General features: G+C 44.7%; 1 protein-coding gene across 11 annotated transcripts in view; it reads right to left on the bottom strand.

Annotated features, from left to right (window-relative positions):
- Positions 1-13,297, bottom strand: part of CELF6 (CUGBP Elav-like family member 6) — a 139,204-nt gene that overhangs the window by 25,388 nt on the left and 100,519 nt on the right. For 4 of the 11 annotated variants that reach the window (XR_005556254.1, XR_005556253.1, XM_039339473.1 and 1 more), the window contains 3 exons: positions 8,343-8,471; positions 7,402-7,481; positions 431-667 (listed from right to left, as the gene is read on the bottom strand). Coding sequence is in view for 9 of the 11 variants with exons in the window: in XM_039339473.1 (XP_039195407.1) it covers positions 431-667; positions 7,402-7,481; positions 8,343-8,471 (446 nt within the window). In the remaining 2 variants the exon portion in view is untranslated. The remainder of the gene's footprint in view (positions 1-430; positions 668-7,401; positions 7,482-8,342; positions 8,472-13,297) is intronic. The other 7 variants (XM_039339474.1, XM_039339476.1, XM_039339477.1 and 4 more) reach the window with 3 other exon arrangements.

The raw sequence follows: 13,297 nt of genomic DNA, 5'->3' as shown, positions 1-13,297 counted from the left end.
GATGAAGGTTACCTAATCTTCCCATCTTGTGGTCTAGTTCCTTTCTAAAACCATCACAGCTAAGGTGAGATTTGAACCAACTTTTCTGGCCTTTTTATGATTCATAGCATAGATGCTTGTTCTATCTCCAGCAGAAGACCATCGGTGTTTGTCTCCTTCCAGTTAGCAAAGCAGCAGCTTGCATTGGCCAGTGGAGGGCAGTGCTCATCACTGTCCTTCCCAGCAAGGATATGTGGCATCTCTGATGATACAAAAAAGTCTCCTTCCAGCTGAGCTGGTGGGTTTGGGGGAAATCTCCCATACAACAACTCTCCAGATCTGTCCTGCTTAACTTTTCAAGACTTAGCCCAAATCATCTAGCTTCAACAGTCCCTCCCGTCAGGTCAAGGAGAAAGAATGAAGAACCAGAAAGCCTTGGTTCATTCCTCACCCAACTAGCATCTTCTGGCTTGTCCAAATGTTCCTGCTTCACCTTTAGGGGAAATAATGGTGCCCTACAGTCAGGGTGGCCAGCATCTCCTACCGCTTGTGTGTATGCTCCATAGGCTCCAAACTGGATCGTCATGGGATTAAAGATGCCCAGCTGTCCTGCCATCTGATGCATCCGCCGCAGAGTTCGTTCCTTGTCTGTGTCGGCAAACTTCACAACTAAGCTGGAGGATGCACCCTAGCAGAGGGAGAAGAGAAGCAGAGGCAGAAACAGAGAGAGTGGGGCAGATTGTACCCATCATTGGCGCGTCGGTTCGGGCTGAGGAGTCCTGCAAATGACTCTTATGGGAAAAGGCAGTTGCAACGCAGAGGAACAGGTTGAAGATTAGGGGGGTCTGCTAAGTGTCTACAGAGATTCTCAGTCATCCAGGTCATGGATGTCGCAAAGATGCTTTTCCAGAGGGCAACTGGACTTTCTTGTTTTTCTTTGAAGATGTTTCGCTTCTCATCCAGGAAGCTTCTTCAGCTCTGACTGGATGGTGGGGAATGGAAGGATTTATATCCCTTGCAGACAGCTGGTCATTTGCATTCTTTCCGAGAGCCGTTGAGGCCACTTGGAGGTTTATCTGTGTCTTCAAGGTCACCTGAGTAGTGCAAATGGGTGTGCTGAAAGCAGTTCCAAGAGGGCTCCACACCCATTTGCACTACTCAGGTGACCTTGAAGACACAGACAAACCTCCAAGTGGTCTCAACGGCTCTCTGAAAGAATGCAAATGACCAGCTGTCTGCAAGGGATATAAATCCTTCCATTTCCCCACCATCCAGTCAGAGCTGAAGAAGCTTCCTGGATGAGAAGCGAAACATCTTCAAAGAAAAACAAAGGAAGTCCAGTTGCCTCCTGAAAATGCTCCTTTGGGACATTAGGGTGCCCCCTTTATTTGGGAACTTCCCTTCCTTTGGTATCTGCTAGAGGTAGTTCTTGCCTTAAAACCATTCATTGAGCAACTATTCAAAATCACAACAAATGCTGTGATTTGCTTAACAACTTTGGGGGGAAATGGTTACAAAATCGGGCGCGACTCTCTTAAGAACCATTGCTTAGCAACGGAAATTCTGCAAGTATGTGAAAGCATCCCGGACAAACACTGACAATGCAAAAAAAAAAAAAAAATTAAGATACAGATATTAATGAAACCTGCAGCTTTTCTTTTAGGTATGATGGACAATTCAGTTGAAAAACAATTTGGGGTGCTATTCCTTCCCAGGGTGACGGCCGCGAGGATTGTACTTGCCAAACACTGGAAAGAAAAAGGGAAGCCGACAGTTGAAGAAAGGATTTTGAAATTGGCTGAATTAGCAGAGAGGGCGAAATAAGCTGCTTTGATTAGAGGTAAGGGACTAGACAGCTTTATAAGAGACTGGAAACCGTTTGTGGACTTTCTATGTGCTAAATGTAATAAAAGATGATTAACAGAGGGATTTGAAGATTAGTGTAATGTTTAGCTCAACCTGTTGACTGTTTTTTCTTCTTTTTTCTTTTCTACCTGTCTGTCCATCCATATCTATCTATCTATCTGTCTATCTATCCATCCATCCATCCATCCATCTCTATTTATCTATCTATCATCAGTCTATTTATCATTAGTCTATCATCTGTCTGTCTGTCTGTCTGTCTGTCTATCTATCTATCTATCTATCTATCTATCATCTATCCATCCATCCATCCATCTATCTACCTACCTACCTCTATTTTTCTATCATCAGTCTATTTATCATTAGTCTATCATCTGTCTATCTATCTATCTATCTATCTATCTATCTATCTATCTATCTATCTATCTATCTATCTATCTATTATCTATCCATCCATCCATCCATCCATCCATCTATCTACCTACCTATCTACCTACCTCTATTTATCCATCTATCATCAGTCTATTTATCATTAGTCTATCATTTGTCTGTCTGTCTGTCTGTCCATCTATCTATCTGTCTGTAAAAGGGCAGGATAATTTATTGCTTTTTTTTTCTTCTCTTTCGGCACTCAGCCAGGGTGGATCCTACATGTAAAATGTAAAATTTAATTGACCACTTTTTTCTCCTTTCTTGTGCACTATTTTTTTTGTTGTTGTTGTTGTCGTCATTAGGATTGAACATATGTTTTTGTTTTGTTTCCTTTTGTTGGTTTGTTTTACTGTTCTTCATTTTGTTCTCTAGGATAAAACAATAAATTTTATTTTTAAAAGACACCACCCAAGGGAAATTCTGATCCCCATGGTGGTTGTAAGTCGAGAACTACCGTACCCGTAGCAAATTTTATGCATGTTCTAAACTGCCTTTCCTGGTCCTGGTCTTACGATTCTACTTTGTCCTCCCTGAAAATGCTGCATTCACGGAGCACAAGTGTTTAAGTAGACCGCTTCCTCTCACTCACTTATAAAAACATGAAGCAAATACACCACGTCGGTTGCTACATCGTACTAAGCTCTCGTGCAAGACTGGCTCCCTGGTAAACAAACCACACTGCGGCTTAGCGCAACATCCTAATGTGCGGACCCAGAGTGGACCATGTTTTCCTGCCGCATCACTTCACTTTGCGGCGCCCCTGTAAACATGCAGACCCACTTATTCCCGCAAGGAATGACTTAAGACTGGGATGCAAGATTGTGGGAGGGTCAAAGTCCTGGGGCTGGTGAACATCAGAATAATAGAATAACACAAGAGTTGAAAGGGACCTTGGAGATCTTCTAGTCCAGCCCCCTGCTCACGCAGGAGACCCTGTACCAGTCCAGACAAGTGGCTGTCCAGTGTCTTCTTAAAAGCCTTCTGAAAGAAAACCTGGTTAATTGTTCTCACTGTTAGGAAATTCCTCCTTAGTTCTAGGTTGCTTTTCTCCTTGATTAGTTTCCATCCGTTGCTTCTTGTCCTGCCTTCAGGTGCTTTGGGAAATAGGTTGAGCCCCTCTTCTTTGGGGTAGTCCCCTCAAATATTGGAATACTGCTATCATGTCACCCCCTAGTCCTTCTTTTCTCTAGATTTTTTTCGTCCAGCTTTTACTGAAAAACAGGCTGCATCTCATCAAGAGAGACTTCTAGACCTACCATTACTTAGTTAACCCCCCACCCCCAGCAGCAACTCTTATCTAGCCAACACTGGTTTCTATCTGCTCAGAAAGACCTAAACCATCCCTGGTCACCTAACTTTACTGACCACAATAGATTCTGAAGTCGCCTGCCATAGACCCGACATTTGTAATATCTATCTATCTATCCCAGGATTCTGAGATATTCTGTCTAGCCTGTTGTGTCCATGGAAACAATTGATGGGAGATTTCTGCTATCTCAACCAGAATTGACTCTTCATGGGTTCCAGCTAACTAGCCTCATTTAAGAAAACAACCCTTATCTTTATTTACAAGGAAAGGGATTGATTTTGTCCCTGTAATGAAACAGCCACAGTCTGTTTGGGGGCCGAGGGAAGCTTGGAGATAAACGTGCTAATCCTTGCAACGGCCATTTCCTGAAATGCATTTTTAATCCCAGGATCCAGGCGTGCTACTTTTCCCAAGGCCAGGACTGATTTAAAATAAAAAATTGGCCTCATTTATGATTAAGTTTCACGACAAACAGAGCGATCCCGATTACGCTTCAGTCACGTACTTCACAGTTTCCTCTTTCGACCACCTTTGAGTTGGGTTATAATTTTCAGGGGTCTTTCCTACAGGGCAGTGAGAAGATGTTTGTGGACTTCTGCTTTGAGATGGAGGATGGGTGATTTACAAAAGGTCTTTTTTTGTGCCTTTGGAAATTTGTCTTCTCCTTTTGATGTCAACGGTCATTTGATGTCAACAGTCAACAGTCAATAGATGAAGCCTTCCTTCCTTCCTTCCCTCCTTCCTTCCTTCTTTCCTTCCTTCCCTCCTTCCTTCCTTTCCTCCCTTTCTTTCTTTCTTTCTTTCTTTCTTTCTTTCTTTCTTTCTTTCTTTCTTTTTCTTTTCTTTCATCCTTCCTTCTTTCCCCCTCTTTCTTTCTTTCTTTCTTTCTTTCTTTCTTTCTTTCTTTCTTTCTTTCTTTCCTTCCTTCCTTTCTTTTCTTTTGTCCTTCCTTCCTTCCCCCTTTCTTTCTTTCTTTCTTTCTTTCTTTCTTTCTTTCTTTCTTTCTTTCTTTCCTTCCTTTCTTTTCTTTCATCCTTCCTTCCTTCCCCCTTTCTTTCTTTCTTTCTTTCTTTCTTTCTTTCTTTCTTTCTTTCTTTCTTTCTTTCTTTCTTTCTTTCTTTCTTTCTTTTTTCTCTCTCTCTTTTTCTTTCTTTCTTTCCTTTCTTTTCTTTTGTCCTTCCTTCCCCCTCTTTCTTTCTTTCTTTCTTTCTTTCTTTCTTTCTTTCTTTCTTTCTTTCTTTCTTTCTTTCTTTCTTTCTTTCCTTCCTTCCTTCCTTTTCTTTTGTCCTTCCTTCCTTCCCTCTTTCTTTCTTTCTTTCTTTCTTTCTTTCTTTCTTTCTTTCTTTCTTTCTTTCTCCCTCCCTCCCTCCCTCCCTCCCTCTCCCTCTCCCTCCCTCCCTCCCTCCCTCCCTCCCTCCCTCCCTCCCGCCACATCTACCTCTTTTCTTCCTTTCTTCGGTCCCTCCTCCCTCCAAACTCTTCTGGGGCCGTTGGACCTCATTGCCAGCCCAACCTCCTTGCAACTGCTGATCGGTTCAATCCTCTTTTATAATCACCACGACTCCTGGGGCCTTCCTGCTCCCTCCTTTTCCCTCTCACTCTCATTTAGAACTATGACCTTCATTGTTAATTAAATGGCAGTTTTCTCAAGCCGGTGATTCAATTACCTCCTGACACCTGCTTGGAGAACACAGCTGCTGATCGGAATAAACAGCAAAGAGTTATTTTTTGCAACAAGTGACTTGATCCCCAGGAATCTGATCCAATCACTGAGATGATAAATTGGCAGCCGATGGAACAAAAGGGGAGAAAATGTGTGTTTGGGTGAGAGAGGGAAGGTGAGGAGAAGGAAGGAAGGAAGGAAGAAGGAAAGAAGGAAGGAAAAAATGGAAGGGAGGGAGAAAAGGAAAGAAGAAGGAAGGAAGGAAGTAGGTAGGTAGGTAGAGAGGAAGGAAGGAAATATACTGTTAATTTCCTTTTCGTGAACTGAATGGGATTTTGACTTGCAGTAAGACCCAGATGCTTGGCAAACCTTTCATATGCTTAATTTAATATGTGGGGCCATTATTAAATAGGGGGAAAGCAATCGGGTTAAGATAATATCATTGTAATTCTGTATAATTTTAATTCAATGCAGATGAATTCAAATGGATTCTAGGCTTTGGGTGGGCTCCTCCTGCTTTTTGGATTGCCGTCCCTCCTGCACAGATAGTTCTCAACTTACATTTTGTTTAGCGACCGTTCAAAGTTGCGACCACCCTGGAAAAAGTGCCTTGCAAGCAGTCTTCACCCTTACGCTTGTCTCAGCATCCCTACGGTCATCGGATCAAAATCCGAGTGCTCGGCCACTGGCAGGTATTTGTGACCGTTGCAGCAGGCCAGGGTGGTGTGGACTGCCATTTTTGACACTGGCAGCTGCTTCCAGCAAGCAAAGTCAGCGGGGGAAGCTGGATTTACTTAACGACCGCATGAGTCACTTAACCCAGTGATGGCGAACCTTTTAGAGACCAGGCCTCTGCCCTGCCCCGCCCCCCTGTCCCTGCCCCTGCCTGCCCACAGGGCCACCCACTGCCTCCACGGCCCACCGCAGCGCCATGGCAGCCACGCTCTCCGCCCATGCCCTGCATCATCTGCATGCAACGGGGAGCAAGGGCCGAGACTTGTCCCCCCTGCCTGGCTGCCATGTCCTTGGCTGTGCTGCTCTGCGTGGACTGCGCCTGGGGCAACTCTCCTCTGGGGGGGCTGCTGGTGAGGACGGGGCCGTGGGGGGAGGCAGGGCTGGGGGGACACCAGGTGTGTCCACAGAGAGGGCTCTGAGTGCCACCTCTGGCACGCGTGCCATAGGTTCGCCACCACTGGCTTAACCACTGCAGTTATCCATTAGGCAAATTAAAGGTTTGCCCAGTATCTGGTCTTATTGCATGTCAAAATGCCATTTCGATTCTGGGAAAGGTGATAAAAATTTGACAGGAGGACTTATTTTACCAACTGCCTTGCTTAGCTATGGAAATTCGTAAGTTGATAACTATATTTATTTATTTGTTTGTTTGTTTGTTTGTTTGTTTGTTTATTTATTTATTTATTTATGAGACTTATATACCGCTTTAAGTGCAAGCACTCTCTAAGCGGTTGTACACCAGTAAGCAATGTATATATATATATATATATATATATTTACATTGCTCCCAACAATCTGGGTCCTCATTTTACCTACCCCGGAAGGATGGAAGGCTGAGTCAACCTTGAGCCGGTGAGATTTGAACCGTTGACCTGCTGAACACAGTCAGCTAAAGTGGCCTGCAGGACTGCACTCTAACTGCTACGCCACCTCGGCTCATACATATATGTATTACACAGTGGCTAATGCTGCCTTGCACCTTTCCCTTTTGTGTGCATAAAATCATATAAGAACGGCTGCAGGGTTTGGGTTTGGCTAGTCTAGAGAAAAAGGACGAGGGGCGACAGCATAGCAGTCTTCCAATATCTCAGGAACTGCCCCAAAGAAGAGGGAGTCAAGCTATTCTCCAAAGTGCCTGAAGGCAAAGACAAGAAGCAACGGATGGAAACCAATCAAAGAGAGAAGCAACTGAGAACTAAGGAGAAACTTCCTGACAGTTAGAACAATTAATCAGTGCAACAATTTGTCTGCAGAAGTTGTGGGTGCTTCATTACTGGAGAGATCGGACAGCCATTTGCCTGAAATGGTATAGGGTTTCCTGCCTGAGCAGGGGGTTGGACTAAAAGACCTCCAAGGTCCCTTCCAGCTGTATTCTGATTCTGATTCCTCCCTCTGGATGTAAGTTTTGGCCCACACTTACCGGCATGGTCTGACTCCCATGGAGAGTGCTAATGGCGGCTTGAGCTTCTGCGTGGCTTCCGTATTTGACAAAGGCACATCCTAGACAGAGAGAAAAAGTTCGGTTCCGTTCAACAGTTCAGGTTTGAATCCAGTTTGAAAGAAACCCTAAGGAACCATTATTATTATTATTATTATCATCATCATCATCATTATCATCATCATCATCTTTTGCATCCGTAGCAACATTAACTTTTTTTCAAGTAGCCTTCCTTATAACGATTGGAGCAGAAGAGGGCCTAGTTGCTTTTTTTAGTAACAAGGAGCACCTTTGATTGATGTTTTTAGTTCCTTGGAAGTAACAAAGCAAGAATGAGGAATCTGATAGTAAGATTCTGATAAGAACCAATTCAGACTGGCCAGAGACAAGAACTCACCCAATGTGGTTATCAGTTGAGAGCTACTTGTAACCAGAAAACTCATTACAATGTGGCAAAGACACCTCCTGATTGTGCAATTGGGCATTAACAAGATGATGCTAAGACTATTGTGGGATGTTACACGGTACAAGGTTGGATACCCCTGGTCTACACAATCCACTACAGCAAAGAGCTTGTGAACGTCAACTCCCAAAATTCTCCAGACAACATTGCTGGCTGGAAACTTCTGAGAGTTGAATCCACAGGTTTTAAAGTTGCCAAGGTTGGACACCCCTGGTGTAGATCTTGGCCATTCAGTGGTCCAGTGTATCATGCAAACCCAGAAATGGGGTTAAACACAGTTGATCAGCTGGATCCACATTGGATACATCTTTAGACATCCCATCAATATCCATCAACCTTCTAGATTTATTCTCCTTGCATAGTGCCTGCCATGTAGACTCCCAGTTGACATACATATGGATTCTAATCTCTTACCTTCTTTCCATTTTAGACCCACCCTCCCGTTACATCTGCCCCTCACCTTTACTGGCTCCATCAGGGCCTCGGAGGATGGTGCATTCTTCAATCTGTCCGAAGGGTTCAAAGAGTCGCCGGACATCGTCCTCACTTTGTTGTTTCCCCAACATGCCTACAAAGAGCTTCCTGTCTTCTAAAAACAAGCCACCTCTCATTAGTCAGAGTAACAGAAAAATGCAATGATCAGAGCCAGCTGGGTGGTGGCTTTGATGATCAGGCCTGCCCTAGAAGTGAGGGTTAGAGACACTGTCCAACCAGAGGACCTGCTCAGCTAAAACTGCCTCTGGATTCGCCAAAGGAGCAAAGCCAATCACATTAGGAAGACACTAGATTTGGTCTCATCATGGCAAGAACTCAATGTTTCACTGTAAAAATTGCATCTCCAGTTTGTTTGCTTAACTAACCCATGGAGGACATTGCTGTCCTACAGCCTTCCATCAACTAGCAAAGTCTGACATAGCAATGACGCACTTCATTCTCCTTTAATGGTCAAGTAGACCACATGGATGTGGTCTAGAGATAATGGTCACCAAGAAGTCCTTGGTGCTTTCTGGGCTCTGTGGTTTGCTTGCTCAGAGAGCACCAAGAACTCCATAGTTCAACCCTGAGCTACATATATGTTCTCTTCTATTGATGGTCACCTCATGATGGGACTGTTGAAACATGGTCTACATGGAGTTGCCCTTGAAAACCATCCCAGAAGCCACAGCTGGCTTAAAATGCAGTAGTGTGAGTAGTGATGGTCACTTCTTGTTGTGCCCATGTGTTGTTATGCAAGCTACATTGATTCCCAGTTGGCTTCTGGGTACAATTCAAGATACTACCTGGCACCTATAAAGCCTTCATGGCATCTGGGGGGGGGGCACCTGTCTCCCCTTATTTTTGCCTGCCTGGTTTGCCCTCCAAAACCAATCAGGAGGAAGAATGCCACTTGGCCATAGAACCTGGAACCTGGGCTTATGCAGAATTAAGCTCTGATTTATGCAGCAGTGGTTTTCTGTATACACCAACCCTGGCCGAATCCCCACAACCTACTAAAGCAGGGGTGTCAAACTCGCAATGTCATGTGACGTGTCGCAACGTATTGCAACTTTTTTTCCATTGCCAGCAATGGGATGGGCACAGTTTTGGCAGGATGCATACGGCCTGTGGGCTGGCAGTTTGATACTCCTGCACTAAAACCTAAAGTTTGGTTTACAAATCACAGTAGCTGCATTTGCATGAAATGTGAAACAGAGCCTCACATAATGCATCAGCATGGGATGGGAAGGGAGTTTGAATCCCTTCTTAATGTGGGGAAAGGCAAAGGAGGAATAAGAAGACTATCCTGGACATCTGGAGTCCCAGCAATAAGCATAAGATGACAACATGTTGTGGAAGAGCCCAGAGTAGGAAGAAGAAGAGGGCATTGACCTATTCTCCAAAGTACCTGAAGGCAGGATAAGAAGCAACTGGTGGAAGAACATTGAAGAGACATCCAACCTAGAAGTAAAGAGAAATTTTCTGACCGCAAGAACAATTAATCAGTGGAACAGCTTGCCTCCTGGAGCTGTGGGTGTCAAGAAGACATTGGACAACTACTTGACCCTTTGGTATAAGCTCTTCTGCCCTGAGCAGGTGGTTGGACTAGAAGACCTTCGAGGTCCCTTCTTGCCCTAGGACAGGGGTAGGCAACCTTGGCTTAGGAATTCTGTGAGTTGAAGTCCACAAGTCATAAAAGAGCCTACCCCTGCCCTAGGATCCTACGTTCTATGTAGAATAGCAACAGGTAGAGCACTGAGGTCACATTTTGAACAGTCTCAGATACTACCATGGAGCAATGATAAATAGGACAGATAACACACTGGCAGATCTGAAGGTTACGGGAAGCCGGTCTCCATATGTGTGCGTGGCAGAGGAAGAGATTATTAAATAAAGTAACAAGCTCCTATGTGGTTATGATTGACTTCCCCAATAACCTACCCTTTCTGGCTTTCTCAAGGGTCATAAATAACCAAAACCTCATTGGAGCCTGCTGTAAATAATGACCCGTTCATGATTATTGCCAGCATCTGTCTCTTCTCGTGCTCCCCACCAGCGTTAGGCTTTAATGGCATTTGACACAAGAGATAAGGTGGCTCTCCTGCAGTCTGGGAAATAAATAAATAACAGCCCAGCCCGGCGGATGCTTTGTCCGTGGAGAGGCTGAGAAAATTAGTTAAGGGATCAGGTTTCATCCATCCTCTCCTTAAATATAAAGCTGCTCTCTTCAAAACCAGAGCGAGCCACAGTAACAACGATTGTGTTTTCTTGGAGTGTGGGCCAATTTCCTTGACCCGCTTTCTTGCAGAAATCTGTAGGAGGAGAGGCCAAAAACCTCAAACAGGGTCTGCAGCCCTCTGCTTTTAATGCCGAGTCCATGTAAAAAAGGGGACAGCAGTTGCACAGTTTCAGATCCCGTCTAGAATTTTTCACACCCTCCACAGAGTTGTCCTGCTTTCTTGGGGAGGCTGGACCAACTCGCTTAGTTAGTCTGAACTTTAGTTTGTTTCTACTTGGCTTAATGAATTATGCAAATGCAATCCAATTGCTTGAGGTTGTGTGCCTGAAGCTTGGAAAACAGGTTCATTTAAACAATTAATTGTGTCACATGGGCTCATATAAAACACGCGGCCTTCAAAAAGAGTGATACACGTGTCATGGGGTCATCATGTAAATGCTGCCTGTGTAGACTTGCGCCTTGATGCCTGATGCAAGTTATGTACCTCAAATGCTACAACTACTGTTCACCATCCAGAGTCACTTCTCATGGAATGGGCCGCTATTGCCAAGCGCAGGAAATCAGGAAATCCAGGCATTCCAAAGAATATAAGGGTTTATTGCAAGCTTAAGCTCTCCACAAGAATCTGAAATACTGACAATCAAAGCAAGTTGGCAGCAGATAAGAGTCCACGGAATTCAAGATGGGCTGGATTTAGATCTCTTGTGAGCATGAAGGGATTCCAGACTTATGACACGTTTAACCCCTCCCTCCCTCAAATACAGCCTGGTCGTGTAGATTTGTTGAATGGATGAATAAAGAAAATGCAATGTGCTTACTTGCAACAGACATCAAGACACAAATGCATGAAGGCAGTGGTGGGATTCAAATACCTGAACAACTGGTTCTCTTATTGGATGCAGGCCTGGGCCTCCGAGGCCTAGAACGGACTTCCGGAAGTGGCATCCATGCACTTCTGGTGGGCCATTCTAAGCCTGGGAGGCCTCCTCCAGATCTCCAAGGTCTAGACTGCACTTCAGCTAGTTCTCCAAACTCAGCAAAATTTAGCTACCGGTTCTGCCGAACTGGTGCAAACCGGCTGAATCCCACCACTGCATGAAGGCAACGTTTGCATGACGATGTCATCATCCATGCATTGACAGCACTGTGGCTTGGGAAGTGCTTAAATGTGGCCTGGCAAATTTTAATTTCCCTCTCCTTGTCCCCAACCCTGTGGAGTATCCCGCAGAGACCTAGATCAGAAACTGGAAAGAACACAAGTTGTGTGAAGGGAGATGCAACCTATGGTCTCTTCTCAGCATAGAGATGGTTACTACCAGGAGATGATCTGTTCAGTCAGCTACTCTGGGATTCTCTGCTCACAGCAGCTTCACGACCACCACGCTGCTGTTCTTTTTTCGGGAATCTCTATTTTTAAAACACACATGAGTTGGGCAGTTTCTCAGTCAAGCTACTTTGAGATGGACAGTAATCCTTTGAGCAGCTCTTCAAACAGATCTCAGCCTATTGTTACACTGAATGTATCCCATGCTCTCCCCCCCCCATTTCGTATGTCCCTTTCTTATTCTGTGCCTGCTCTCTCTTTTTCGAAGAACAGTTGATTCGTCAGCGGACAAAGCCAACTCTAGAAGATTCTATCAGCTACAAGGGGAAGCCTTTGAGCTGCCAAGTCTTGGCTTTATTTCGACGGATTGAGGGGCTTGATTTCTTTCCCGCCTTTCTTATTTATATTGTTGCACTGAATTTATATGTTGCATTTAGAAACCAAGGAGCCACTTTTCTTCCAAGCCGCGTTCATTATTATTCTCATTTTAGTTTCATGCCTATAACTCTGCACGAAAAGCCAAGCTCAAAAGTTATAGAACTGAGAATTATAGGACTAGAATAGACCCTGGAGGTCTTTTAGTCCAACTCCTTGTTCAAGGCAGGAGATCTTATACTATCCTGGTCGAATGGTTGTCCATTGTATTTTTGAAAAACGTCCAGGGATGGAGCACCCATAACTTATTGCTCCATTGCTTCATAGAATAATTCCTCCTTGTTTCCAGGTTGTTTCCATCTATTGCTCCTTGTTCTGCCCTCAGGTGCTTTGAAGAATAAGTCAATCCCCTCTTCTCTGCGATAGTCCCTCAAGTACTGGAAGACAGTTATCATATCCCCCCCAAAACTGGTTCAAAACGACTGGTTCAAAATCTTCAAATAATCTGAACGGGGATTTCATCCAAAATTTCTCTTCTTAGTCCAGTGATGGCGAACCTTTTAGAGACCGAGTGCCCAAACTGCAACCCCAAACCCACTTATGCATCATCGGGTGCTGGGTGGGCGTGGCCCATTGGCTGGGTGTGGCCCATTGGGGGGGTGACCCATGGGGGGTGGCCCATTGGGTGGGCGTGGCTGCAGTGGTAATGGCAGACTGGGTGGGACTAAAAAGTTCAATCAATCAGTTCCAACTTTGCAAGATCTTTTTTTTTCCCCTTGACAAGTTGAAATCGACTGACTGATTGAACCTTTTTTTTTTTTTGCACACGGCAGTGGAGGCCTAAAGCGAAAAGGTTTTATAAAACCCAGCTGAAGGCCTAGAACTGGGGCGACGGCGCGCGTGCCCACAGAGAGGGCTCTGAGTGCCGCCTCTGGCACCCGTGCCATAGGTTCGCCATCACTGTCTTAGTCTAATGGTCTGATCACTGCACCACACTGGC

This window comes from Crotalus tigris, unplaced genomic scaffold, assembly GCF_016545835.1.
Source record: "Crotalus tigris isolate CLP2741 ecotype Arizona unplaced genomic scaffold, ASM1654583v1 scf7180000017735.2152567, whole genome shotgun sequence".
Lineage (NCBI taxonomy): Eukaryota > Metazoa > Chordata > Lepidosauria > Squamata > Viperidae > Crotalus > Crotalus tigris.
Note: the sequence above shows the minus strand (reverse complement) of the source record. Positions and strands in the feature narration are given on the sequence as shown.